At 36.6% G+C, this 25,330-nt stretch overlaps 1 protein-coding gene across 1 annotated transcript in view; it reads left to right on the plus strand.

Annotated features, from left to right (window-relative positions):
- The window catches only part of MALRD1 (MAM and LDL receptor class A domain containing 1), a gene marked incomplete at both ends in the record, with an annotated part of 76,706 nt that overhangs the window by 27,756 nt on the left and 23,620 nt on the right, over window positions 1–25,330 (plus strand). The window contains 8 exons of the mRNA XM_009696788.1: window positions 554–700; window positions 3,573–3,682; window positions 7,924–8,091; window positions 9,131–9,251; window positions 20,756–20,908; window positions 21,056–21,161; window positions 22,429–22,796; window positions 24,420–24,832. Coding sequence (XP_009695090.1) covers window positions 554–700; window positions 3,573–3,682; window positions 7,924–8,091; window positions 9,131–9,251; window positions 20,756–20,908; window positions 21,056–21,161; window positions 22,429–22,796; window positions 24,420–24,832 — 1,586 coding nt within the window. The remainder of the gene's footprint in view (window positions 1–553; window positions 701–3,572; window positions 3,683–7,923; window positions 8,092–9,130; window positions 9,252–20,755; window positions 20,909–21,055; window positions 21,162–22,428; window positions 22,797–24,419; window positions 24,833–25,330) is intronic.

Below are 25,330 nucleotides of genomic sequence, written 5' to 3' on the forward strand. Positions count from 1 at the left end.
GTGAGATTGTTGTACAGTTTAAGTTGATCTAATCCATACCAACTGAGAAAACGGCCTTTTGATTTGCAAAAAAAATTTCGAGGAGACATAAATAATTCATAAATTTAAAACTAATTTTCAAAAATAAATTAAGTGGAAACTTAATTCATCTTTACTTTCAGTGTATTTAAAGCACTAAACATCTGTCATTTTTTTCCACACATTCATAATTAACTTTCCAGTTGAATTTGTCTTCTAAAAATATATATTATTACTTTCATAATCTATCAGCAACCTATGTACAGGTCTCATCTTTAATGTGACATAGTTTATTCTCTTATAGGTGGTTTCCTTCATGGTTCTGAGTTTGATTAAGAAGGGAGGGGCCTGCCTGATCTATAACCTGTATTATAGAACTTTGTGTTCACCTGAATAATCTGGATTTCAGTAAAACATACCAGCGCTTCCTTAAGACTCCTTGTACATCCAAATACAAAATGGTCATAGTTGTGGTGTTAAACCGTTGCATCAAATTCAACTTAATGATCTCTTATTATTGTTTTTCTTACAACAGCTAATTACACTATATGTGATTTTGAGACTGACCTCTGTGGGTGGAAGCCACTAAGCATAAGTGATGTTGAATGGAACATAATAAACGAACAGACTCCCCTAGACAGGAGACTCCCTGGCAGAGGTCATACAACTAATATTGGCCATGGTGAGATTTCTTTTATTATTATTATTTTCCTCCTTCTGTGATGAGCATTTCTACTTGTAAATGGTGACAGACTGATAATAAAAACTGATTTGAAATGGATGCTACCTAATATATTTATAACATAGGTAACATATTAAAGAAAGCCAGTCTTTTGGGGATGCTCTTTCTTAGATTCAGTTTGATTTGATTACTACACCTTTGTAACCTTAATTTTCTGCTGGGACAATCAATGAGGTATGAAACTTGATACAGCCTTCAGTTTTTTGAGATACTGACATAGCTAACTTTGTTCACATGTATCATAAGCATCTTTGTACCCAATATTCACACAGGGACCATTCTTGAAAATATTATTTGGAAAAAATACCACTGTGGCTTTTTGTAGAGTGCAGGGAAATCAATCCATTTTGTCTGGGAAAAATAGTGTGAGTGTAGTATCTTTTGAACAGTTGTTCTTCCTTCAGCCCATAGTTGCCAAACAATGCATTCAGCTGGAAAAAGTTTATGCCAGTAGAGGGCTGTTTTAAAGTATTTTTCCACAATGAAAATGTTATTACAGTGTACTGCATAAAACTAAAGCTGCCTAGCATGTTTGTCATTGTCAAATAATACTGGCAAATATTCTGTGACTTTAATTTTATTAAAAAGTATCATGTTCATGTTAGAGAAAAGTGAAATATTAAGTATTCCACCTCAAGCATTCAAAGATAGAGGAATTCCAGGATTAAAATTTGCCTAAGCAAACCCTAGCAGGATGCGAGTACGTGTGTACATGCCATATAATAACTCTAACTGCACAATCGTGCCTTTTTTTCCATTGGTCCCCAAGTGATGAAGTGCACCAAACTTGCTATTCACTTTCTCAGCAGCTATTTGATATTTCATTTTATTGTCTCTGTAGAGTGGCACTAGATCTGCATTACTGCATTGTCTGCAAACATTACTGTGTCACAGCTTCCAAACTCTCACAGCTCTGGAGAAGGACATTGATATGACAGTGTCTTTCCCATGTGGATTATACTATCTAGGTGCTGGTGAGATCTGAGGTGTAATGTGGTCATAATGAAGGCTGCTGGTAGAAACATCTGCTCTGCAGCCCAAGCAGCAAGTTAAATTAGCCCGTATGGAACTCTGTGCTGCTGCACTTAAGCTGCTTTGATACCTGAATCATTACAAGTTAGGTTCACATCTTTGTATGTTGCTGTAGGTTGAAGCCTGAAGCAGATCTTGAGGTTACCATCCAGCATCTCTCCAGCCCAGTAATGATGCATTCCCCATATAAGTTAGTGCAAAGGTCTTTCTGAGGTGGTTTTGTACCCATTTATCACTGTACCTGCTGCAGCCACATCACGGGTTTAGAATTAGGCTTCCAGAATTCGAGCAAGTTTTTGCCAACATTAAATCAAAGTCTGTCAGGTCGCAACAGTTGCTTGTGGTACCGCAGTGTGTTTGTCTCTCTTCTCTCCTGGGGAGGGCAGCAGCAAATTTTGATTAATGAAGATCTTAACGAGGCTACTGTAGAGCCTCAGCTGCAAATTGAAAGAGGACCCTTTCAAGTACCCGTGCATTCCAATGAGGGGAGCTTCCCTCAAGCTGCAGAGCACAGCACGCCTGTTTGTACAAGGAGCTATAACGGTCACCTCTTTGTGCCAGCCTTGCTAAAGTGATGCGATTATTCATGTGGGGCTGGACCTAACCCTCTGCTTCATTATGTATCCATGGGAAATAAATGGCTAAGGAGTATGGCTGTGACAGCACAATAGCTGATTTTCCAAGATGTAAGGCAATATGTGTAATATCAATGCACAAACAAGACTCAGCCTTTAGTGTTGTTTTGCACAGACTTTCATGAAAAAGTCTTAGTATTCAGCGAAGGCAGCATTGATGGCATTCAAAATATGCTGCTTTAGGGCCCCTTGAAGATGTTTATCCTTCCCTACCTTTGTCTGAATCACATCTGCTGTAGTTCAAATCCAAAGGCAGTTCATTTGCCAGAGTTCAGATTAGATCTTTAATTAAGCTTTCATCCCCACTAGCACAGACAACAATGTCAAGTCTGTGGACCCCATGAGAAAATATAGCTGATTCCATTGGCTCCCATGGTCTGCAACATTGTTAGCATGCTTAAAACTGGCCTGGCTGTGCCGAGAGTGAATACTGTACCCTAAAGGAAATTAATTTTTGTTCTAAATTCTGTTTGAAACATTATTTAAGCCAATTAAAACATGTCCTTTAGGGATCCCAGCTGAGGTCTATGCTGTTTGATCTCCAGGATGCTCTGTGCTGCGGCTCCTGCAGTTCCTTCTCTCTCCCCAGCCTGTGTGGAGAGCAGACAGGCATGGTGTGAAGGTGATGGGAAATATTTGTAATGTTTGGAGGTTGGAGATCTTAAGGTTTTTGCCTGAAGAGGGCAGATAAAAAAAATATATCCAGTGGGTCTGCACAGTAAAGCCTTCACAGAAGCCACATCTGAACTCTCTTTGCAAGGCTCTGTATTTACTTCCTCAGGATTAAGTACTTGCAGGAACCACGGCAGGGTAACCTTAGCAATAGCTGCCCAAATACCCTGTTTTCCTTCTCACTCTTTCCTCTTCTTTTGACTCCATCATATTAATTTTACTGTAGAGGAAAGACTCAGGAGCATTTAGCTATTCTATTTTGTCTTTGCTTACATAGACACTGGTTGTCACAGCCTGTTACAATATCCTCCTCGTTATCCACAGAGACTGAACTGGCGTCAAAGCTGTTTCATTTGTTTACATTTATGAATAAACTTTATGTGCCTCACAGAGCACACAGTTACCTCTCTGAGGCAGCTATTTGCCATTGGAGCATGACGTATTTCTCACATTTCTTTGATTTTTCTTTACAGGAGCGTTCATTTACTTCAGTGGATCACATCAGATGAACACAAAGGTGGCCACGTCTCACCTGGGGAGCCCTTTCCTTGTCAAACTGTCCCCTGGGCTTTCCTGCTGTCAGGTAACAGTTTGATATTAATTGTCCCCACCTTTGTAAGCTATCACTTACCTGGTGTAATGGCATTCTTCATGCTGTAAGTGTTGCTGCTGAAAAACTGGCTCCATTTCAATACCAGTGGAAGGAGTTACAGGCTGCTTCTTTGGGAGGAGGGAAATGCAGCAGGCTTTTTACTACTTTGCTGCCAAATTTTTATATCTGATCATTATTCTTGCTAAAGCATCCACCAGGTGACTCAGATTTAAGGCTATGCTTTAGGTTTTTGTATGCTGTGACAAACCTAGCTGGGCAACAGTATCAGGGCCATATCAACTCACAGTCAAAGCAGCCTGCCTTTCAAGCAAAAGCTGAGAGTCATACTGTTGTCTGTAGGCAGGAGAGAAACACATCCAATGTCCTGTAAACAGAAACGGTAAATTCACTTAGAAAAAATTTTTCAGAAATAAAAATCAGAAAACAATGTGTGGAGGAACTGCACTTAGAAGGCCCAACAAATAAAAGAATTTTATTCCAGCAGGACCTGGGCTTCTGAGTGTTTTTCTAGTGTAAGGACCCTGAAACAAGTGTTGGCTTAGATAAACCTGTTTTACTTGAGACTGTAGCTTACTTGGACTATGCACATCAATGAGTTACCAGATCTCAGCTGAATAGTTGCAACTTGCAGCTGAGGAGTAGAAGCCTCTTAAAGAATTTAAGAACAGTGCTTTGCTGTCCTTTAATGCACTGTCTCAGTCCTTAATCTTCACATGCCTTCTTAGTGTTGTAAAGAGTCAGAGATTAAATAGATGCAGAATGAAATCAAGCAGAATGCTGCTGCAGGAAACACAGAAGACTTTGCAGCATTCTGTCGGTGCCCTGTGTGTTGCATTACTCCTGGGATACCAATAGCCCTTGCATTCATTCAGGTAGTTTCATATCTCTTTTGTAGACCTTGATACTGAGTAGATAAGAGCCTTTCAGGTTCAGATTAATTTATCTTAGAATCCCTTGAGACGAACTGGGCATCAACTGGTATATGGGCCAATGAATCATTCTGGTTAGATCTGTTGCAGAGTTTGATCTGCATTCAAAATAAATACAAATGCAGTGGGATGCACATACATTTCTTTAGTTCAAAGTCAGAAAAGAAGCCATTTTACATTTTATGTATGCACATACTGAATGTATTTAAAGTTCCCAGATTAAAAAAAAAAAAAAAACAAACAAAAACTAGGGCAAGTTTTTACCCAGCTATGCATGTCTGAAAAAGAGTGTTTTTGAAGACTGGAAGCCTGGCTTTCTGCCATGTTTTCCCTGCAGACTTTACTTTCTGGGAAAGAGCAAGGAGTAGGGGTTGCTCATTAGGATGTATATTGGTGTGTTATGCTCTCTGCGTATAAATGTGAGATGTTGCCCCCTGTTGGATGTCCCACTGGGAGGATAAAAGGATCTACATAAAGAGATCTATGTTTATTAATAGCTTTACAAGTTCTTTGGCTGCAGTTGTTTTTTAAAAAAAAGAAAGAAAGAAAATTGAAGTCGAGGGATAATAGTTTTATATTGTGCCTTACTGGCCAATTGAAGCTTAGAAGTAACTTCCTTCTACAACTTCTTGTAGCTTGAGTCTTTCTGTAGATGTCAGCTAAGAAACATCTTCATTTAGCTCAAGGTTTTGTAGTTATAGAAACAAATTTCTAGTCCTACTTCTCTGTTTATGGTTCTTTAATGGACACAGTAGTCATTGTAAAGCAGAACCAGTAGACATACAGAGGGAGTGTAATTTTATTTTTTACATAATGAAAACACAAATTTGTTTGAAAAGCTGTTTGATAAACATGAACCTTAAATCTAGATTGTTTAGAGTGTAGTTCTTCAAACAGCTCATTTTGAATAGTGTTTGTGTACCTGCTGTTTTTTATTCCTTAAGTTTTCTGGTGGGGAAAAAAGTTACATGAAAGTATTTCAATTTATTGATAAGTCTTGAGATTATTTTATATAATACATGATTTCATGAATGGGGAAAAAAGAAACAGCGTCGGAAATTGAGAGACCAAGTCCACTAGCCATGAAGTCAGAAGATATTAAAAAGTAACAGTGTGCTGTAAAAAGAATCTACCTTGTACTATGTAACAAGCAAAAAAGAAACTCTCCCTTCATACATAGCAGATGTTGTATCTTTGGTGTATATGCCATTTTTATGGATTAAATTCAGGGTCAGGAGTGAAAGGTAGTGAATCCACATATATGATGATTTTGAGATTATTAGTCAATGATTTGAACGCAAGGAGTTCTCAAATTCATCAACCCTGTTCTTCAAATTCCTAGGTACACTAAGGGTCTACAACTTTAACAGAGACATTAATGTGATCATTTATTGAAGAAAATACTCCTCTCAGTTTGGTTAATCTTAAACTACTAGTTCCTCTAAAAAAGAAAAGAGATCTCTTGGGGACAAACAAGGAGAGGTGTGGCAGGGCACATTGTTGGGGACACAGCTGGAGACATACCCACGGAAGGAGGTGGTCCGTGCTGAGGAGGTATGTCTCTGAGAGGACTGCAGCCATGGGCAACCCATGCTGGGACAGGGAGACCCCCAAGGGACTGTGGCCATGGGCAACACATGTTGGAGTGGGCACACCGCAGAGGGACTGTGGCCTGTCAAAGCCCTGAGCTGAAGCAGGGGAAGAAGGGTGAGAAGTAATGAGCAGAGGAGGTGAACACATAGGGAGCACCATAAAGAAACCATTACTCACATGCCCAACCTCCTGCTCTGTCTGTTGCCTCACCAGAGGAAATGGGCCAGACTGAGTGTAACCTGCAGCAAAAATTAGGGAAATTGAGACTAGGGAGGGGGCAGGTTAAGCATTTGACTTAAACTGACCTGGGGAAGGGGGAGGAAAGGTGTTTACTCAAGTTTGTGTTTAAAAGTTTGTTTTCTTTTTTCTTTTTTTCTCAGTAGCCCAACCAGTGATTAGAAATTTGCATTAATTCGCAGTAAATTAAATTAAGTAAAAATTACACCACTATCCTGAAGCTGTTTTGCCTTTTATGGTCCCTAATATAATGCATTTCCATGACATGTACAGCCTATTGTGTCACCTGTCTTGCTCAAATAAAAGACTTTAATTGTCTCATGTCTAACTGAAAGCTGGCTATCACATGCATCTGTGTTTGTCCTGAGGCTAAAGATGGGTTTTCTTGTGTTTGTTATTGTCTAGTAAAAAAATACATAAATTTCATTTGACTATTAGGCCAAAATGATCTGTATTCTTTAACTCTGTTTAAAAGTTGATATAACACGAAAAAATAAAAGGAAACTTTCTCTATGTAGTGTGATGATCCAAGATTCACACTGTAAGATCCCATAAAGATGGGCAGAAAACTGGGTAGGAAGAGCTATTTTTACAACTCTTTTTTTACCTTCATGAATATTCAAGTATTATCAAGGTTTTAGCAGGGAAGTAAAGAGTCTGCAGTTGAAGAAGTTCTAGTCTTTCACTATATGAAGAAGTAGGAAGGACTCAGGCAGAAGGAAAAAAAAATTAGTCTTTGAAAATCTTATTTCTTCCCTGCAGTTCTCAGCTGCATTTTTGTCTCGATAGTATTTTAAAAAAATAAATTAAATGCATCAGGTTTACTCTGTACTGCAGGGGAGGTACAATGAACTGGGATTCTCATTGTTTTCTGATCTTTTCTGCTTGGCAAGCAGTTTTCTATAGCCTCCTCCCCCTACAGTTGTTTTTTCTTCCCATATATTGGTCAATCCACTTGTTTCAGGAGGTCAATAGATTGTTTTAAAAATCTGTCTTCAGAAAATTTCCATTTGTTTTGATTGTGGAAATAAAAGATCATACAATTTCTTTCATATAAGTACCTCAACTGTTACACTTCTGAGATTAACACTCTTAGGAAGCTGTCCTATATTCAGCATTTGTGAAGAAAAATAATCTAGAAGTTTCTAAGTCCTTACTAAGCTAAAAAGAGTTAAGAGGTCATATCAGTTGGTCTGCATCTGTTGGTAGATACAAGTTAAAAGTAAGTTTTAAAAATAAGTTTTACTTTTAACTGTGGTTTTATCTTTAGACATAATACAGCTCCTCAACATGCCATAGTTTCAAACTTCTCTTTCTTTCATGCCAAGGCTGTATTTAGACCTGTCATGTCATTCTGTGTTATAATGTGCGTATAAGAATTGGTATATTGCAGATATATTGCAGATTGATAATGTAGTTTTTAAAGTGTTTCATTAAAAACTCTTTCAACAGGTAAGATTTTGGTACCAGTTATCTCAGGATTCGCAGCTTTCTGTCTTTAAGAGAACTACATTGGATGGAAGTTTGGAAAAATTGCGTGACATTTCAGGATTGCCTGAGATGCAGTGGACAAAAGTGAATATACCTATAGAAAATGCAGCTGAGGACTTACCTTTTCAGGTAATTAGAAATTACATTTACATTGCTTTCAAAAAGATACTCCAATTTAGCCTTTAGAATTAATTTACTTTTATAATGAAATATAAAAAGGGAACTTCTCTTCTTTAATGCTCATATAAAAAATAATTCCATTCAGTTCTTTCAAGAGATAGAGCTATTAAAGGACATCACCATTGTTTCAGTATTGCAGGTGTTAGAATCTCCTTTTTGTAGTAAAAATCAAATAGCAATAGTGCAGTAGCCTTTAAAAAAAGAACTTGCTATAAAAACTGTTGATCTGAGGGACAGCCTAATTATGTTGCCTAACGGCATCGATCTCAGAAAGAATTAGCAGGTTTTGAGTTTAATTCTATTTTTACATAATCTCAGGCTGCTACACTTTACTGAAAATTAGAATGGAATTGTTAGGGGAATCAGCAACTTAAATATAAGGATTCAGCAAATAAAAATTCCAGTTTTGATCTCTTCATTTTATATCTCATCTGTAAGATGTTCCAAAAGAAGGGGCACTCAGTTTGCACTACTGATAAGTTATGACTGAACTTTAGTTCCTTTTATGATCTCCTGAATATTTCCTTGTGTTTACAAATGCATCCTTACAATCCCTGCATTTACAGTAACACATGCTGCTGACTTCAGCAGACGTAGTATGGATGAACACAACTAAATGGAGTTGTAAACTATCATATTTGGTAACCCTGAATATCTCATTTTAAAAAATGTGTAACTTTTCATGGTTCCAGCAGGAAGACAATTCATTCAGGTAGTGATGGCTTTTACCAGTTTAGATTGAAGCAAGGTCATCTGGGTTGCATAACTTTCCATAAGTAAAGGTACTTATGGCTTTGACAGTTGAGTAAATTTCTGACTTTGATCAAATCTTAATAGTAGATTTTGCTGGCTGGTGTTTGTAGTTCATTGGAGGTGGTATTTACTTCCTAGATGTCATAAATTACAAAGGTGTGTATATATATATATATACACACATATGTCTTTTTATCATGTCATCTTTAATGAACTCATTTATTTGTCTTTACAGGTTATTTTACGAGCTACTGTTCTAACAACAAATGCTACTGTTGCTGTTGATGACATCAGTATAACAAAGGAATGTGGAGTTGTGAATAAATCACTTCCAGGAGTCAGCAAAGAAAGTGAAGGCAAGTTCTGTGGTTTTCAATACATTTTCCCCAATGTCTGTTATGTATAACTGTGATTTGACTGACATCTTCAAGATACCTTTAAGAAAGTAGGGGGTAATCTGGGGAAAAATTCCATATGCTGTGATCAGTCATCTATGACAGCTGACTGAATATGAGCCAGCAGTGTGCCCAGATGGCCAAGAAGGTCAGTGGCATTCTGGCTTGTGGCAGAAAAAGTGTGGCAAGCAGGACTAGGGAAGTGATCATACCCCTGTATTCAGCACTAGTGAGGTCGCACCTCAAATACCGTGTTCAGTTTTGGGCCCCTCACTACAAGACAGACATTGAGGTGCTGGAGCGTGTTCAGAGAAGGGCAACGAAGCTGATGAAGGGTCTGGAGCACAAGTCTGATGGGGAATGGCTGAGGGAGCTGGGGTTGTTCAGTCTAGAGAAGAGGAGGCTGAGGGAAGACCTTATCACTCTACACAACTACCTGAAAGGAGGTAATGGCGAGGTGGGGGTCAGTCTCTTCTCCCAAGTAATGAGCAATAGGACAAGAGGAAATGGCCTCACGTTGCGCCAGGGGAGGTTTAGATTGGGTATTAGGAAGAATTTCTTCCCCAAAAGGGTTGTCAAGCATTGGAGCAAGCTCCCCAGGGAAGTGGTAGAATCACCATGCCTGGAGGCATTTAAAAGGCATGTAGATGTGGTGCTTAGGGACATGGTTTAGTGTTGACTTGGCAGTGGTAGGTTTATGTTTGGCCTCGATGATCTTAAAGGTCCTTTCCAACTATAACAATTCTGTGATTCTATGATTATATAATGAAAACTCTCATCCTGTGTGACACGCTAGCTGCTATAAGAAGTTTGCACTAGTTCTGCACATTGAGCTGTGGTGGGAATTTTCAGACACCACTTAATACATAGTACCTGCCAACATTCACACTTGGATGCAGAGACAGAAGCAAAGCATCTTTTGTCTGCATTATCTTTAGGGCAAGAGGATTCTCCCATCATTACTGTCAAATACCTAACATACACTAAGTGCCCACCAAACTAACTTGTCTGTGTCTTCACACACTGTAATCTTGAGGTGCCAACAGGTAGAAATAAAAAATAATGTAACATTGTCAGACTGCTGCTTCTGGTCCTCTTGACTATTGATGACTACTTTTCTAAAATGGCATGGGCACATATGCAGTAAGTGGTAATGCTAATGGGTTATACCCAGCAAATACCTGAATTTCTTCTTTATTGGAAAATTTAATGGCATAATAAAAAACTTCATTGTTGTGTTTTTAAGGCTTCTCTGATCCCTATATACAGTCTGATTGATGGTAGCTAGGTATTTGAAGAAACAATAATTTGCTTTAATTATTTGCCCTACAACTCCCCTATTTACCCATCAGTCACAAAGCTGTTACTTTTAGAAGGGAGTGCTTTTGAAAAAAAGTTCTGTCTGGATAGCAATATGAGTATCTAAAAAGCTAAGTTAAACAAAGAAGATGAAAAGCTACATGTTATTCCTCTCACTTGCACTTTTCCCAGACATCTGCTGAAGTAAAATCAGTAGTCCTCAGCTTTTTGTTTCCCCATTCATTGAAACTTGGGGCATTTTCTAATGTGTAGATCAAGGTACAAGCTAGTAGTGATGAAACATCAAAATTTTGGCTTCTTGGAATGTTCATTGTGAGTTGAATGCGAACAAACCACCACTACAGCTTAAAGCTTTTGTGAAAGTCCTGCTCATGACTGCAGGAGAAACAGCAGGCTGCTGTACACAGCATCTCCCCTCTGAACTGGAGCCTGGCCACATAACTTCAAGGTGTTTTTGATAATTTTTTACATAAAAGTTTGAATATTGTGGAGAATAATATATAGTTTAAAAGCATCAGACATTAATATCAGCTGTGTTTCTTATCAGTTGTTATATGATCTAGTTCACTTCATAGGTGATGTTATGTTCCTTACGCTGAGCACATTACTATATTCAAAGATGAAAAAAAGCACTTCTTAGAATTTTATATATATGTGTATTTTTACTTTTTTTTTTTTTTTTTTTTTTTCTGATTTTTAAGGGGAACCAGAATTTGCAGGTGCTAATTCTTCAGCTTTTTACTGTCCACCAGGACTTTTTTCATGTGGCGATGGACAATGTACTTCATTTGACAAATTTTGTGATTTTACACCTGACTGTTCAAATAACCATGATGAAGCCAAGTGCCGTAAGTGAAAATGTAAAAATCTTGGTGATTAGACTCCTGTGACTATATTTGTTTGTCCTATTTGTCAGGCTTTTGTGACTTCATAAATGTTCTGATTTAAATAAAAGTAAAATCTCTTGAGTAATAGTTACTTCATTTTGATTCTATTCTGAATTTTTCCCCTGTTATTTTCTGTTTAACATTAAACCCAGAAAAAAGGTCTTTGATTAACTATTTAGTAGAAAGTATTGCTTAAAATATAGTACTTTATTTTATAACTCTTAAGATGCTAAATATCAGGTACAGTGTTGTACTGAATAAAATTTTAATCTGTAAGATATTGGAAGCTGATTCAGGAAGCCATTGTAAAATAAACCAAACAGAACTTGTGCACAAACTTTTGCACACATGCTCTCACACATACAAAATTACACTAAAAAAAATGTGAGGAAAATATGTTACACTTGTATGAATTCAGAAATTCTGTGGCACCACTGCATAAGATGCCTCCTCTTAAAGGGTACATGGTCCTGTAATTAGACTTGAGAAACACTGAGATAGGAAACATTGAAAATACGGTGATCTCAGACTCGCATTCAAATTGTATGTTTTGTATACTTAGTTTTGATGTGGAGATACCACAGCTGGACTGGTAAATAAAGCATCTGTGCATAGACATGGTCACAGATATAATTTAGGCTGTGTCAACATTTTGTGTTTGAATGTGCTGTGACTCCTGTCTGGGCTACGTGCCTGGGTTTTCTTTGCATGGAAACTAACATGCGGGAAAGTAGAGGGAGGTGATGCATCTCAGAGTCCCTCTCCACTGTACAGTCAGAAGGAAGCTTGGAAACATTTCAGGGCCTCTAATATGTAGCTTCAAAAGTCTTTTTGATTCATTCAGTTACCGGTTCTCCATAAGAAATCGTGGTTATACTTTCCATCTCTGAAAATTAGTCTCTTGCTTTTGCATTAAACTATCAACTATGCTATAAAAATCATGATGCATTTTCAAAGGGAGTTGCCATGAGCAATATTTAGTACAGTGTTTGTTTTGTTTTGTTTTGTTTTGTTTGGTTTGGTTTGGTTTTTTTTTTTTTTTTTTTTTTTTTTTTAATAGAGGTTGATGGTTTCTAGCATTCCCACAAATAACAGAAATAGTGTAGATGAGATCCTTATAGTATTTTCTGACTGTGCTGTGTTATACGTCACAAAGCATAAACCTTGTCACAGAAGCTAGTACAATCCAAAATCCATGCTTATATTTTATAGTTTTTATTAGGAAATCTGACAGGTGTTGTTCAGATAAACAAAAATCTATTTGACTTTTAGCAGATAAAAGAAATAATTACAGCTTCTATTTGTATTCGTGCAACTTCTCTACAGTTTCAGTATCCAGTCTTTCTTGGCTAGAGTCTGGTGTCCAGTGTTTTAGTTGTTTAGAAAGATTTGTCTCCAAAACATACAGAGCTCGAAGTTAGGAAACCTCATTCTGTTTTATTAGGCAACTGTTTGATTAGCTGAAACAAGAAATAACTATTAAACGTTCACTAGGCAGAATATCTTTCCTCTTGTGGGCCAGAGTGAAGATGAGGAAAAGAATCTGCTATTACCATAGAATAGTTGAGTTTGGAAGGGATCTCTGAAGATCACATAGTTAAACCCCCCTGCTCAAAGCAGAGTCCACCAGAGCAGGATGCCCAGGACCTTCCACGGTTGGGTTCTGAATATCTCGGAGGATGGAGACTACACAGCTGTCAGGGCAAAGTGTTCCAGTGTTTGATCACCCTTACAGTACAACAGCAAGTGCCTATTGTTTCTGCTCATTTCACCAGGTACCACTGAAGAGTTTTTACTTCTTTACTCCCTCCCTGCCTGTGTTACTCATATTAAAACTCTTATTACACTCTATTGCTTTTTGATTCACCTACTTCATGGTTTTTGTACTTTTCTTCAAAATGTGCTTACACATCCTATGTACCATTGGGTTATGATAGTCTGGACTGCTTTCCCATTAACTTAAATGCAGGCTCAGGGATTTTGTTCTCTGATCAAATAATAACACTTCCAAATCAATAATTTACTTAAAAACACTCTAAATAGATTTAGTTGCATGCAATATCTCTTTCAGTGCTCTGGGATAGCAGTTAACTGATAGCTTTTAATCAAGAAAACTAAAATCTACTGTTTTCACTTCAAATATGGTTATTTATATTTCAAAACACCCTTCCTTTTAGCTATTCAGCCTGTGTTTCTATTTCAACATTATACCTAAAAGTGAAAACAAATGTTCAGTTAGGTGTTTAACCAGTTCTAGATTATCCTTAATCACAAGTTTCGTATATGACAACTGATTTTCTCTTTCTTTTTTCTCTGATTATATGACTGAAGAATCTTTTATTATACCCAAGTTTCAATTACCCAGAAGATACATTAACAACATGATAAAGATTAAATTTTGGAGCTATTATAAGTATACTTATGGTGATCTTTACCCTAAATATATTGCTTACTTATAAATCTATGTTGTACTGCTGAGTTGACTGAGCATGTGCTAGTTCTGTGGCTTGTAATGTGGGAAGCAGAATATAGGTACACAAATCTCTCTGCAAGTAGTTTGGCAAGTTGGCTGTTTCCAAGCAATAAACTTGCCTTTCAACATGTTAATCTGGTAGTCTACAGCACTAGGATAGCTCTTTTAATTCTACTCAAACGGTGTTTCACCATCTTCATGTTTGTGTACTCTATCATTACTTTCTATGTTTTGTTATGCATGTTCTTGCAATTGGATGCAAGCATTTCATTTTTCTCAGTCAGTTTTCCTAATTTCTTAGTTTATCTAAGCACAGATATTTTACTGTGCTTAATGTTTTAACTGGGTTTAACACAACAACAAGCCTTGAGTTTACACTGGAATTCCAGCCTGTCCTGTTAAGCAGCACAGAAACAGCAGCGATGTCCTGGTCATCTGCCAGCCCAGGTGCATTGCCATTGCTGCTATCAAAATGTTCTCAGGCACGGCAGAGTAAGATAATAAGCAGTACAGCTGTACAGCAAGCAGTGAAAGCAAAAAGCAGCCACTAATGAGCACTAGACTCTGATACGCAGCGAGGCAAGCAAGCTCCATGGCAAGCACAAGAGCCTGCCAATTAATAGCTAAACAGCAGTAACAGCCATAAATTCAGTCTAGCACATTCCAATCAAACCTGTCATTATCTTGACCCCTTTGAGCCCCATGTTGGGCATGGTTTAACCACAGCTGACAACTAAGCCCCACACAGCCGCTTGCTCATGCTCCCCAGTGGGGTGGGGTAGAGAATCAGAAGAGTAAAAGTGAGAAAACTCATGGGTTGAGATAAAGACAGTTTAGTAGGCAAAGCAAAAGCCACGCACACAAGCAAAGCATAACAAGGAATTCATTCAGTACTTCCCATCGGCAGGCAGGTGTTCAGCCATCTCCAGGAAAGCAGGACTCCATCATGCCTAACAGTTACTTGGGAGGACAAATGCCATAGCTCTGAATGTCCTCCCCCAGTTTATTGCTGAACATCATATGGTATAGAATATCCCTTGGGTCAGTTGGGGTCAGTTGTCCTGGCTGTGTCCCCTCTCAACTCCTTCTGCACCCCTAGCCCACTCGCTGGTGGGGCGGTGTGAGAAGCAGAAAAGGCCTTGGCTCTGTGCAAGCACTGCTCAGCAATAATGAAAACATCTCTACATTATCAACACTGTTTCAGCACAAATCCAAAACAGAGGCCCATATTAGCTACTATGAAAAAAATTAACTCTACCCCAGCCAAAACCAGCACACGTATACACATAATATTGTTTTCTATTTATGTCTTTATAAATGAAATATGTATTTAATAGTTATTATTTCTATGTTATGCAACCTAGGGCAGCATAAGCAAGCTAAGGCTAGTCTTAAATTAAGTAATTCATAAACTGGACATAATCTATATTTTATTACAGAGTTTTATGTAGCTTAGTTTAACTTAAAAGAAATAAAGACAATGATACATGTCTTGTTTCTTAAAAACTACTTTTGTGGCATAATTGTTTAACTATAAGCATTACTGGGTTTCTAATGGCTACCTTCGTATAAGTAATACAAGTTTCCTTAATATTCTAAGAAATATTCCCCATATTACCTATTAGTAATCTTGCCAAAGTGTAAAACTTCCGCTGTGGTTAAAAGGTAGCTCTTCCAAAATCTCATTTTTAGAGTCAAAAACTTGCATGCCAAAATGTGTCTCATACTTGCTACTTCTTCATTTCAACTAGACAAATATAAATACAGCAAAAGTTGTATTTAAAGGTGAGGCCAGGAGCAACAGCCAGCTCATAAGGATGGGCTTAAGTTCAAGGAGTGAAAAGACTGTCAGCTTGTAAATTGGAGAAGGGACCTAAGACTGGAAGTGCATAGACAACAGCATTAGGATCAGTTTGTGGAAGTTAAATGAGGAAGAGATGGGACTAATATGCCATCTACAGAGACAGGAAACCACCTTTGGCTGTGAAGAGGAATGGCTGCAAAGGCTGCATTGCTTGATCTCACTGGTGTGGGAGAGAAGTAACCAGGGGGCTGGAGGAAGCCAGGGCAGGAAGGCTGCTGTGGGGGAAGGATTAAAACCAGCTGGTCAAAGAGCTGGTAATACAGTGTCAGGAGAGATAACAATAATGAAAGATTAAAAGTTTGTTAAGAGAATAAACCAAGGAAAGAACAGGAATGAAGAATATGGCTGTGGAGCAGTGATGCTTTGGGAGGCATCACCGTAAGTGTGGCAGTAAGTGGCAGAGATCTGAGACTGTGTGAGAAGACTTGGAGCAAGGAGCTGTCTGGGGAAATGAGGAAAGACAGCGAGGACTTCCAGTTTTCCAGTGAGACTAGGGCTGAGATAAGGGGTTAGGGAAGAAGGAGCATTCTAATGGGTGTCAAAACACAAGCTCTTGATTGTTAAAGAATACATACATTTCTCTTATTTCATCCTGACCTGGATATCCAACAGCCTAAATCACCAGGTTATTGTGTTTAAGAAATTTCATTCTCTTCAGACTTCATTAACATTTTTGAATGGAGGACAGATTTGGACCTAATTTGCTATAATTTCAATTAAAATGTCAATCAGATGTAATTTGATTCTTTTGGAGGCTTTTATTATTTTAGGATGATTTCCTATATCTATACACTGTAATTACTCACATTCAGAACCTGAGAAGCATTTGCAAATGACAGTATCATATGAACAGAGAGAATTCCAGAAAATGTCAGATTTAATAAACCAGTGGTTTTGGATCCTATTTCACTTTAAAATGATGTTATGAATCTTTAGTTAGATGATTGCATATCTGCCTCACTGCACAGAATGGACTGTGATCAAAATCAGAGTTTTGTAGTGAAGATTATTTTCATATCATTGTTTAGAAAATGAAATTGTTACAATTACATGTGACAGTACAGCTATTTTTTTGTGGGCAATATTTAGGTCAGACTCAGCGTTGATTAGTGTTGTGTGTGCACCCACAGAATTTTATTTTCCCCCTGTAAAAATCTCAGTCTTTGCAAGTCCTGCAGATAAGTTGGTGTTAGGAGACATGCAGTGCAGTTAGCTTGTTAAAAATGTAGGTGCACAGTAAAATCACTAGATTTATTTATAATGAAATCTTTTCTCTCTGCATATTTTTCTTGTCTTATATGCAAAACTCCTCCTCATTTCACAAGAGATATACACCTATGTGTAATGTACAAGTCATGTTTGTCTAGTACTAAAAAAGCTACATGACTGAAATCACAAGTAGGTCTGTTGCAATTTCATGGCTAATGAAATGGATTTCCCAGCAGAAATTAGCAGAATAAGATGTTCTGGAGTGTTTTGTTTCCTGTAGCCATCTGTAGAGGAGACTACCATATCTTTTTGTCCTAAACAATTGTTAGATTTAAACTACGATTTTATATATCTGAGAACATTACGATGTAAATTAGGTTAGCACTCAATGTTTTACTCTAAACCTTTACGTGGAAGTAGTTTCCTTTTTTTTTTTTTCCCCAAAACTATAGCAGATAATGTTTGGGAAGTGAGGTCTTGTAAAGACTAAACTTGTTTGATCTTCAAATAGTGACTTGTTTTTTGTCTTTTTTTTTTCTGGTTAGCATTGCTTCTTACTGATAAACTTTCGCAATATTTTTTTTAATTGACTACTATTCAGTTTTTTACCATAGAAATTACACCAGTGCACATACAAAGTACAGTGTTATTTGAGTGTGTATATATCATGACATTAGCAAAGAGTAGCTGTAATAGAAAACACAAATATGTTAAGGCAGATGTAACACTTTTCAGTGTGTTTGTATAATTTGTTAGGATGAATATGTCCAGAGTTAAACTATTTTGATTCCTACATTTGAAGATTGTCTTCTTTATGACATCTAGCTATAAGTTCCTAAATTTATTTTAAAATTACTGATTAAAAAAAAGTTAAAAGTCTAGTAGAGCCTTTTTAAACAGCTTTCAAGTAAAAGAAAAAATTGTAAGCCAGTAATGATGATGATATCTCTTCACTTGGATTTTTTTCATGGTGCATTATGCATAAACATACATGGGCTGAGAGACAGGGAGAGATTTTCGGCAGACGTAGAGGTTGCAGTCTTGCAAACAGGTTAATGTTTTAAATACTATTTTCAGCCGGACTTTTTCTTAAATTCTTGTTAGGCATTGTTCAGCTTACAGAGAAGCTGCACATCTGATTTGTGAAGGCCTTTGAGTGAAGCTCCTCAAAACAGAAAAGGGTAAAGCGCTTTGCATAAGAAACAAAAATCATAAAGAAATTTAGAGTTTTGTGGTGACAAGTCATGTCAGACTAAATCTGCTGAAGATCTAAAGGCAGCTTTCTCAAAACATCAATAAAACCAAACACCCTTAAATGTCATGCTCACAGTATCACTCTGGTTCATGAGTATTGAGGAAGCTTATTAAAAAAGATGCTAAAAGGGGCAGCATAGAAAAATATAGCCATACGGGTGGCATGGATACTATTAGAAGTAAAAAAGCATCAAACAAATAGCTGAAGTAATGTCTAAAAGAAAGAGGTAGAAAAGAAGACAAATTTTGGTGGGTTAAATGTCAGAACACTGTAAGGATGACAGAAAGTTTTTATGAAAAACTAGCATTAAATTCCTCAAACATAGGAGGAGAAGACAGCTTGGCAGAGTGTAGGGCCACTTGATGGTTAGAGTACAAAAAGAGCATATAAGAAAATAAGAAATAGGAGAAAGGTAGAAAATAAAGTACTAGGAAAGAAGTCAGATTAGTTTGTGTGTGTTCACTGTGGAAGAAACTACAGAGGTACCTAAGCAACAGCCTTTCTTTCTGGATAATCTGTCTGAAACGAAAGTGCCAGTCAAAGAGGTTATGGGACAATTAGGTAATTGAAGTGTTATCAATCATCAAGACCCAAGTGCATTTCACTTGGGCTCTACCAGCTTGCTCTATTCTGATATCTTCCCTAGGTGTTAAATGGTTGGTTTGAGATTTAGTTGAAGGTTTCAGGTTTATTTTATCTCAATGTATTCATTCATGCTTAAACTAAATGTATGATCTGGTGCATCCTTTCTTTTATGTTTCGTCTCTGTTAGAAGCTACAGATGCAAGAAGTCTGGGCTCAGGCTTCACAGTTTTATCTTGTTTATTTACCTCCTTTGGTATAACCATCTGTGTCCAAGGTTTGTCATATTCTTTGTTGCTGTTGTCCTGGGAATATGGAACAGTTTCTTCTATTGAGCAAAAGCGAATCGGAATAGCTCTCTATATTCCCTTATCATTATGTTCTGCTGGTGAATTTTCAGTTATTTCCATCATGCCTACGTCCTTGAATATTTGCAAGTATTTTTGTCTTAGTTTTATTCTACCAAACCATTCTATCAAAAAATTTCTTCCTTCTGTTTTTTTGTGACATTTGATCTGCGTCATTTTATCATTGACATTTCTGACCCACATATACTGCATGTATAGAAACTCATATTTTCTTTGATCTCTTAAATGTTATTTAATATTCCATATTTCTGGAATTATTTTTTGAAGCAGCATTAATAACTGTGGATTTCTATGTGCTGTGCTTAATAATTCACAAAATCTTATGTTTTTAGAAGCCCTAACCAACAATACTAACTTGCCCAGTTAGTAATTTTTTCATTCTTTCTAACGAATTATGTACAACTTAATGTGACACAGTTCTCAAAGAAGAATAAAAATAAAAATAAAAAAACCTCCCATGTCTTCCATAAATAAACATTCATGAATCCTATGCTCCAAGAGACTTCATTCGATTCCGAAATGTGCATTTTCTATGCTGTAATGATATGGCCACTGGAAGTTGTAATAAGACATTATAAAATAATGGTAGAATTCTGACAGTCATGTGTGAATATTTTTTTATTTGCTCTGTGTATATAATTAATAAATTATTGCTTAAAAAAAATTTGAAATTTTTTTCTTAATGTTTTCCATTAAAAACCTATTATAATTACAGGACTCAAAAATATCATTCTGTGATTTAATGAAGATTTTTTTTTAAAGTGCAGAAGAGGAAAACCTGATGTTTCTTTATTTTAACGTAATAAATATTTGTCAATTTACATTCATTCATACATGACACCCTTCCACTCCTTTCTTTCCTTTATTTTGTATTATACACATTTTCTAAAATGTCACTGCTCTTTTAACTGAAGAATTGAAGAATGCAGCTGAATGTTTTTCAAATCTTTTTCACTGCCCTAGTTTGTGTTTCGGAGATTAGCAATATCATAATGTCTCAGTAATGCCTGGATATTTAACTTAATTCCTATTATAACTAAAGAAAGGGTTTTATTATCATTAGCATACTTGCTGAGATTCAGGAAATAAGGAATTTGTTTTCTGGCTCCAACATCGATTCCCTAAAAGATCTTGCAGAAGGCTTGTTACTGCTTTGTGTGCTCTCTGTTCTTGCTCTGTAACATAAGGTCTGTTGTCAGCACCTCCTCGCCTGCTTGGAGTGCTTCGGCTGCAGTGCCTTTAGTGGGAAGGACCTGTTTTACAGAATACGTTATCTATAAGGATTGCTTGGTTATTCCTATGGGACTGCTGTTTTACCCAACTGTTGTAAAACAAATACCCCATCTCTGGTATGAGGCCATACTCTGCTTCCCATGCCTCTTTACTAGACTTCTTTCTAGAATATCAATGATGTATTAGAAACATTTTATTTTCTTTTCATACTGCAAAGCTTGTTTAGTAATGTCATGTACAGAGAAAAAGTAAAATGTCTATTTCTTTATTTCAGCTGCCATATGTGACTTTGAGAGAGGGAGCTGTGGTTGGCTTGAAACTGCAAATGCAGATGAATTTGACTGGGTAAGAAGTTCCAGTAGTGCTCTTGCACCTGCTTTTCAGAAGCAAGCTCCTCCGTGGGATCACACCAGCAACAAATCTGAAGGTAAGGCAAGCCAGGCCTAGAAACAGGGGAGTGGAATAGGTATACCTGCTCTTTAATCAGATTTTAAGTGGAGGCCATGAATGCTTTAACAGCCTTTAGAAACTCTTTCTTCAGCCTGAAAAGTTGTTTTCTGTTTTGTTTTGACAGGTCATTTTATGTTCATTCTGAAAAACAGCAGCAGTATTTCACAAGTAGCTCGGCTACGAAGCCCAAAGTTCAGGCAAACTGGATCAAATTGCACATTGTCCTTTTGGTATGAAATAATTTAGATTTAAAATTCATGGATCATCTCACATTGCTTCTCTTGGACTGAAATTCAAGTTATAGTTTGCAATAGACACACCTTCCTCTGCACAATTTATTTCTTTTTATTCTTTAATCATATAGTCTACATTGTGAACAACGTGCAGAAATAAACTGAAGTACTTGGAGACCAGAACTGAAACATGGGATGACTTTGTTGTCAGGTTTTGAGCAAAATTGTCTTCAAGGGTTGTGTCTGCATATACATAGACAAATACAACAGTCATTTTCCTATCATTTCCACTTCAGTTAAGTAAACTTGAAAACATAATGGAATTCTGTTCAAGAACAGGAAACCATCCAAACATGTAGTAGTTCATTAAGCCACGTACAGTATCCAAAATTAGATTGTATCACCTTTGAGCGACAGCTCCAGTGCAAGAATTGGAGCTTTGCTTCCAATCATTTCTTTATATAGATAGAAAAAACCTCCATCTTTCAGTTATTGTCTAGTCTCAGTCTTTGTGTAATCTTGTCAAAGAGGGACAGAAAGAGTAGACTATGATAATTGGTTTACTAAGGTCAAAAGTGGTACTACTGTTTAAATAAATTTTTGGCCTGACTTTGATATTATTAAGTGCAATTTTTCTCAGTAATGTCAAATACATTTGCCATAGGAAGAGAAAATATGTTTTTATCGAATACTCAAGACTTGAAGTTAGAGTACAGGTTTGGAAATTACAAGTTGTTGGTTCTGTCGTTGATTCTGTTCCCAGTTTTGTTGTACAGTTGCTCATCTAAGTGTGTATGATTTTTAAATGTTTTGAGATCCTCCAAAAATGCTGTAAAATGCAACATGTTAACAATAACTAACATAAACAAAAGGTATACTTTTGCATTCAGTAAGTGTTCTGTTTTTCCTTCTTGAAACTTTATAATTACATATTGAATTAAATTTATAAAAACACATTATACATCTGAGTAAGCAGTATTCGTTGCTTAATATGAAAGCAAATGTATCTCTTCAGTTACGAATTTTAATTTAATGAAGTATGTTTCTTCTCCCATAATCTTCAATTCTTGAAATGAACCCTAGACTGACACAGCAACCTACCCTACCATCATACAGAAAGTGAATTGAATTACAGGTAAATTGGAACCAGGCACTGTGGACTTCATGTATTTCACAGAGCTATGATAGAAAAGATACAGGTCATTATACATGTTGTGCTCCATTCTCATCCTTTGCACCCTTAACTTTTTCTTTATCATTTTAGGTATTACAACTATGGACAGTCAGTTGGGGCAGCAGAGATGCAATTGCTTGTGGATGGGCTGAAAGAGCCTACTGTTCTTTGGAGGGCATATTACAATGAGGGAAATCAATGGTTGAAGGCAGTCATTCAGCTTGGACGCCTTCCACATCCTTTCCAATTATCACTTGATAAAATCACTCTGGGTTTTTATGATGGCATCTCAGCAATTGATGACATTATATTTGAAAATTGTGGTCTTCCACCTCCAGCATTAAGTTGTGAAGGTCCTAATCATTTCTGGTGCAGAAACACAAAAGCATGTATTGACAGTTCATTGGTCTGTGATCTTGTGGATGACTGTGGGGATGGATCGGATGAAGACAACTGTAGTAAGTACTTTCTATTATTACTTTTTATTAGCTCAAAATTTACTTGCGAAATTCAGCCCTGGAGTACAAAAGCACAGTACTGTTACAGCCTATCAGCGTCACAGCCAGTGATGATTCAACTGAATATAGTTACTGATGAAACAGACTGAAAGCTTTTAACTTAAATGCATATGATGAATTACAACTGAGGGTAACTGGAATTCAGTTTCCTTTATCCAAATAAGTCATGTTTCTTTAACTGTTGTAAAACACACACATGCATTACAAGTTTATTTTAAAACAGAGGATTCACAATCTGCCAGTTGATTTGGATTAACACGCCATCTTTGATTATACTGATGGAAGTATGGTGGAAGACATATATGGACTGAGAGGAGTGTATGTCCTATCCCTTTTTGTGACCTATAGTCTTTCAACCTAGAAAACATTAAAATATCTGTACTAGAAAATACTAGTCATACTGGGCATAATCGTACTTTTCAAAGAAAGAACTTTTAAGTACGGAGGAAAGCTAGAGGTCATTCACATTTTTGACATTCACTTTGCAGTGCTGGAGGGTGCTGTTGATGATTTTCTCAATTCATCAATTTTAAGAACTCAAGAACATTAATATGAAATAACATTAACTAGTAGTTGCTTTATCACATCCTGAGGTAACTAAATTAGGCAAATCACAATGAGTTTGAGAAACAGGGGACAACTTACATGCTTGAGGGGATATCAACCTGCAGTGATATTTACTGAATATCGACTTAAAACTGATCTGAATTTAAAAGAACGTGAAGGCTTTCCAGCCTATCTCAGTTTTCCCACTTGTAAAATATCTTATCTTCTTTATAACCCATTTTGAGATCCATAGTACTGTATGACTTGCGGTTTTAAACATCATAAAAAATAACAGCTTAATTAAAAAAAATAATTGGCTGTTATGTCAGTTACTGTTTATGAAGGACAGATGCAAAGAAGAAATACAAGTTCACCTCTGATACGCATTTTATTTTTTTACATTAGAAATAATTGGTCTAACCAATATATTTTGCTTTGGTGTCAGATAATAAAGTGCAGTTGTGTTATAAATGCCTCTCGAATTTAGCTTTGATAAAGCTATCATGCTACTATTATTAAAGATAATAAGGATCTTAAACACAACCTGTTTTTAGGACTATTTCTGTCATATAAAAATACATTAAAACATTTATTACACGTACCTGCAAGACTATATCCTGTGGTTTATTTCATACAGCTAACCTCAGTTCTAACACCTTTGCTCAGTTAAATTTCATTTAAAGAACTTTGCATATTTTAATTATAAAAATACATAAATTTAATGAAATTAATAATATAATGTTATTTATAGTTCTGTTTCTGTTTATTCAATAAATTAATTATGTACAGATTGCCAGATAGATATTGAAAGAGGAGTTAATTAAGTAAAGATTTCTTTTTCTTTTTTTTTTTGTCCAGGCAAATGTATGTTTATTCTTCAGAAGGGAATTTTTGAAAGGAGAAGATGCACGTTTTGTCTATATTAGAAAGAAATTTTTGCAAGGAGAAAAAGATATGAAAGCACAATCACCTTTTGATAATGCTTTCACTTGACAGTCTGTTCTGTTTACATTTCAGACCCTGACCTACAGTGTAACTTTGAAAATGGGCTGTGCAATTGGGAACAGGATGTTGAGGATGACTTTGACTGGGTCAGAACACAGGGTCCAACCCCCACAGTTAATACAGGCCCATTAAAGGATCACACGACAGGCACAGCTGGAGGACACTACCTCTACATGGAATCCTCCAAGCCACGCCAATTCCAAGATAAAGCAGCTTTGCTTAGTCCTCTCTTTAACCCTTCTGGCAACAGAACCTGTATTTTCCGCTTTCATTATCATATGTTTGGAAAGCAAGTTTACAAGCTGTCAGTCTTCCAGAGAACTGTGAGTAATACCAAGGGATGGCTGTTGTGGTACAAGTTTGGAAATCAAGAAAACAGATGGATCAGACAGACACTCTACATCAGCAGCTCTAAGCCGTTTCAGGTATGATCCTTCTAGGCTGCAAAGTGCTTATCTACTGCTTTGTAAAATACTGTGAGTATATAAATGACTCAGTAATCCCAAAGCTATTTTTAACTGTCTGATCAAATTTACTTTGAAATACATTTGTAGGGGTTTTTTGACAACATATGTGTGAAATATTTATTTTTTGTTGAATTTACTTTTGCCCCTAAACCACTTGATTTTAATATTTTGAACAGGAACATGTGGTATTCAAATTAGATGCTATTTTTGTTTTTGAAGTATTTGGTGAAACAAGCTTCTCTGAATCTGCTACAGAACAGCTTGGCAAAAATCTTGATTCATTCCTGAAAAAAGGACTGTTAAAAAGAATATCCTCTTCTCTACCTTATTTTTCCAGTTATATGTTAATTTTTAATTATGTAATACCAGAAAAAAGGTCAGTTCAAAATATTTGGATGTAAATCTAGGTCAACAAACAAATATCATTTGGAGAAAGATATGATTATAGTAAGTTAC

This window comes from Cariama cristata, unplaced genomic scaffold, assembly GCF_000690535.1.
Source record: "Cariama cristata isolate BGI_N322 unplaced genomic scaffold, ASM69053v1 scaffold3043, whole genome shotgun sequence".
Lineage (NCBI taxonomy): Eukaryota > Metazoa > Chordata > Aves > Cariamiformes > Cariamidae > Cariama > Cariama cristata.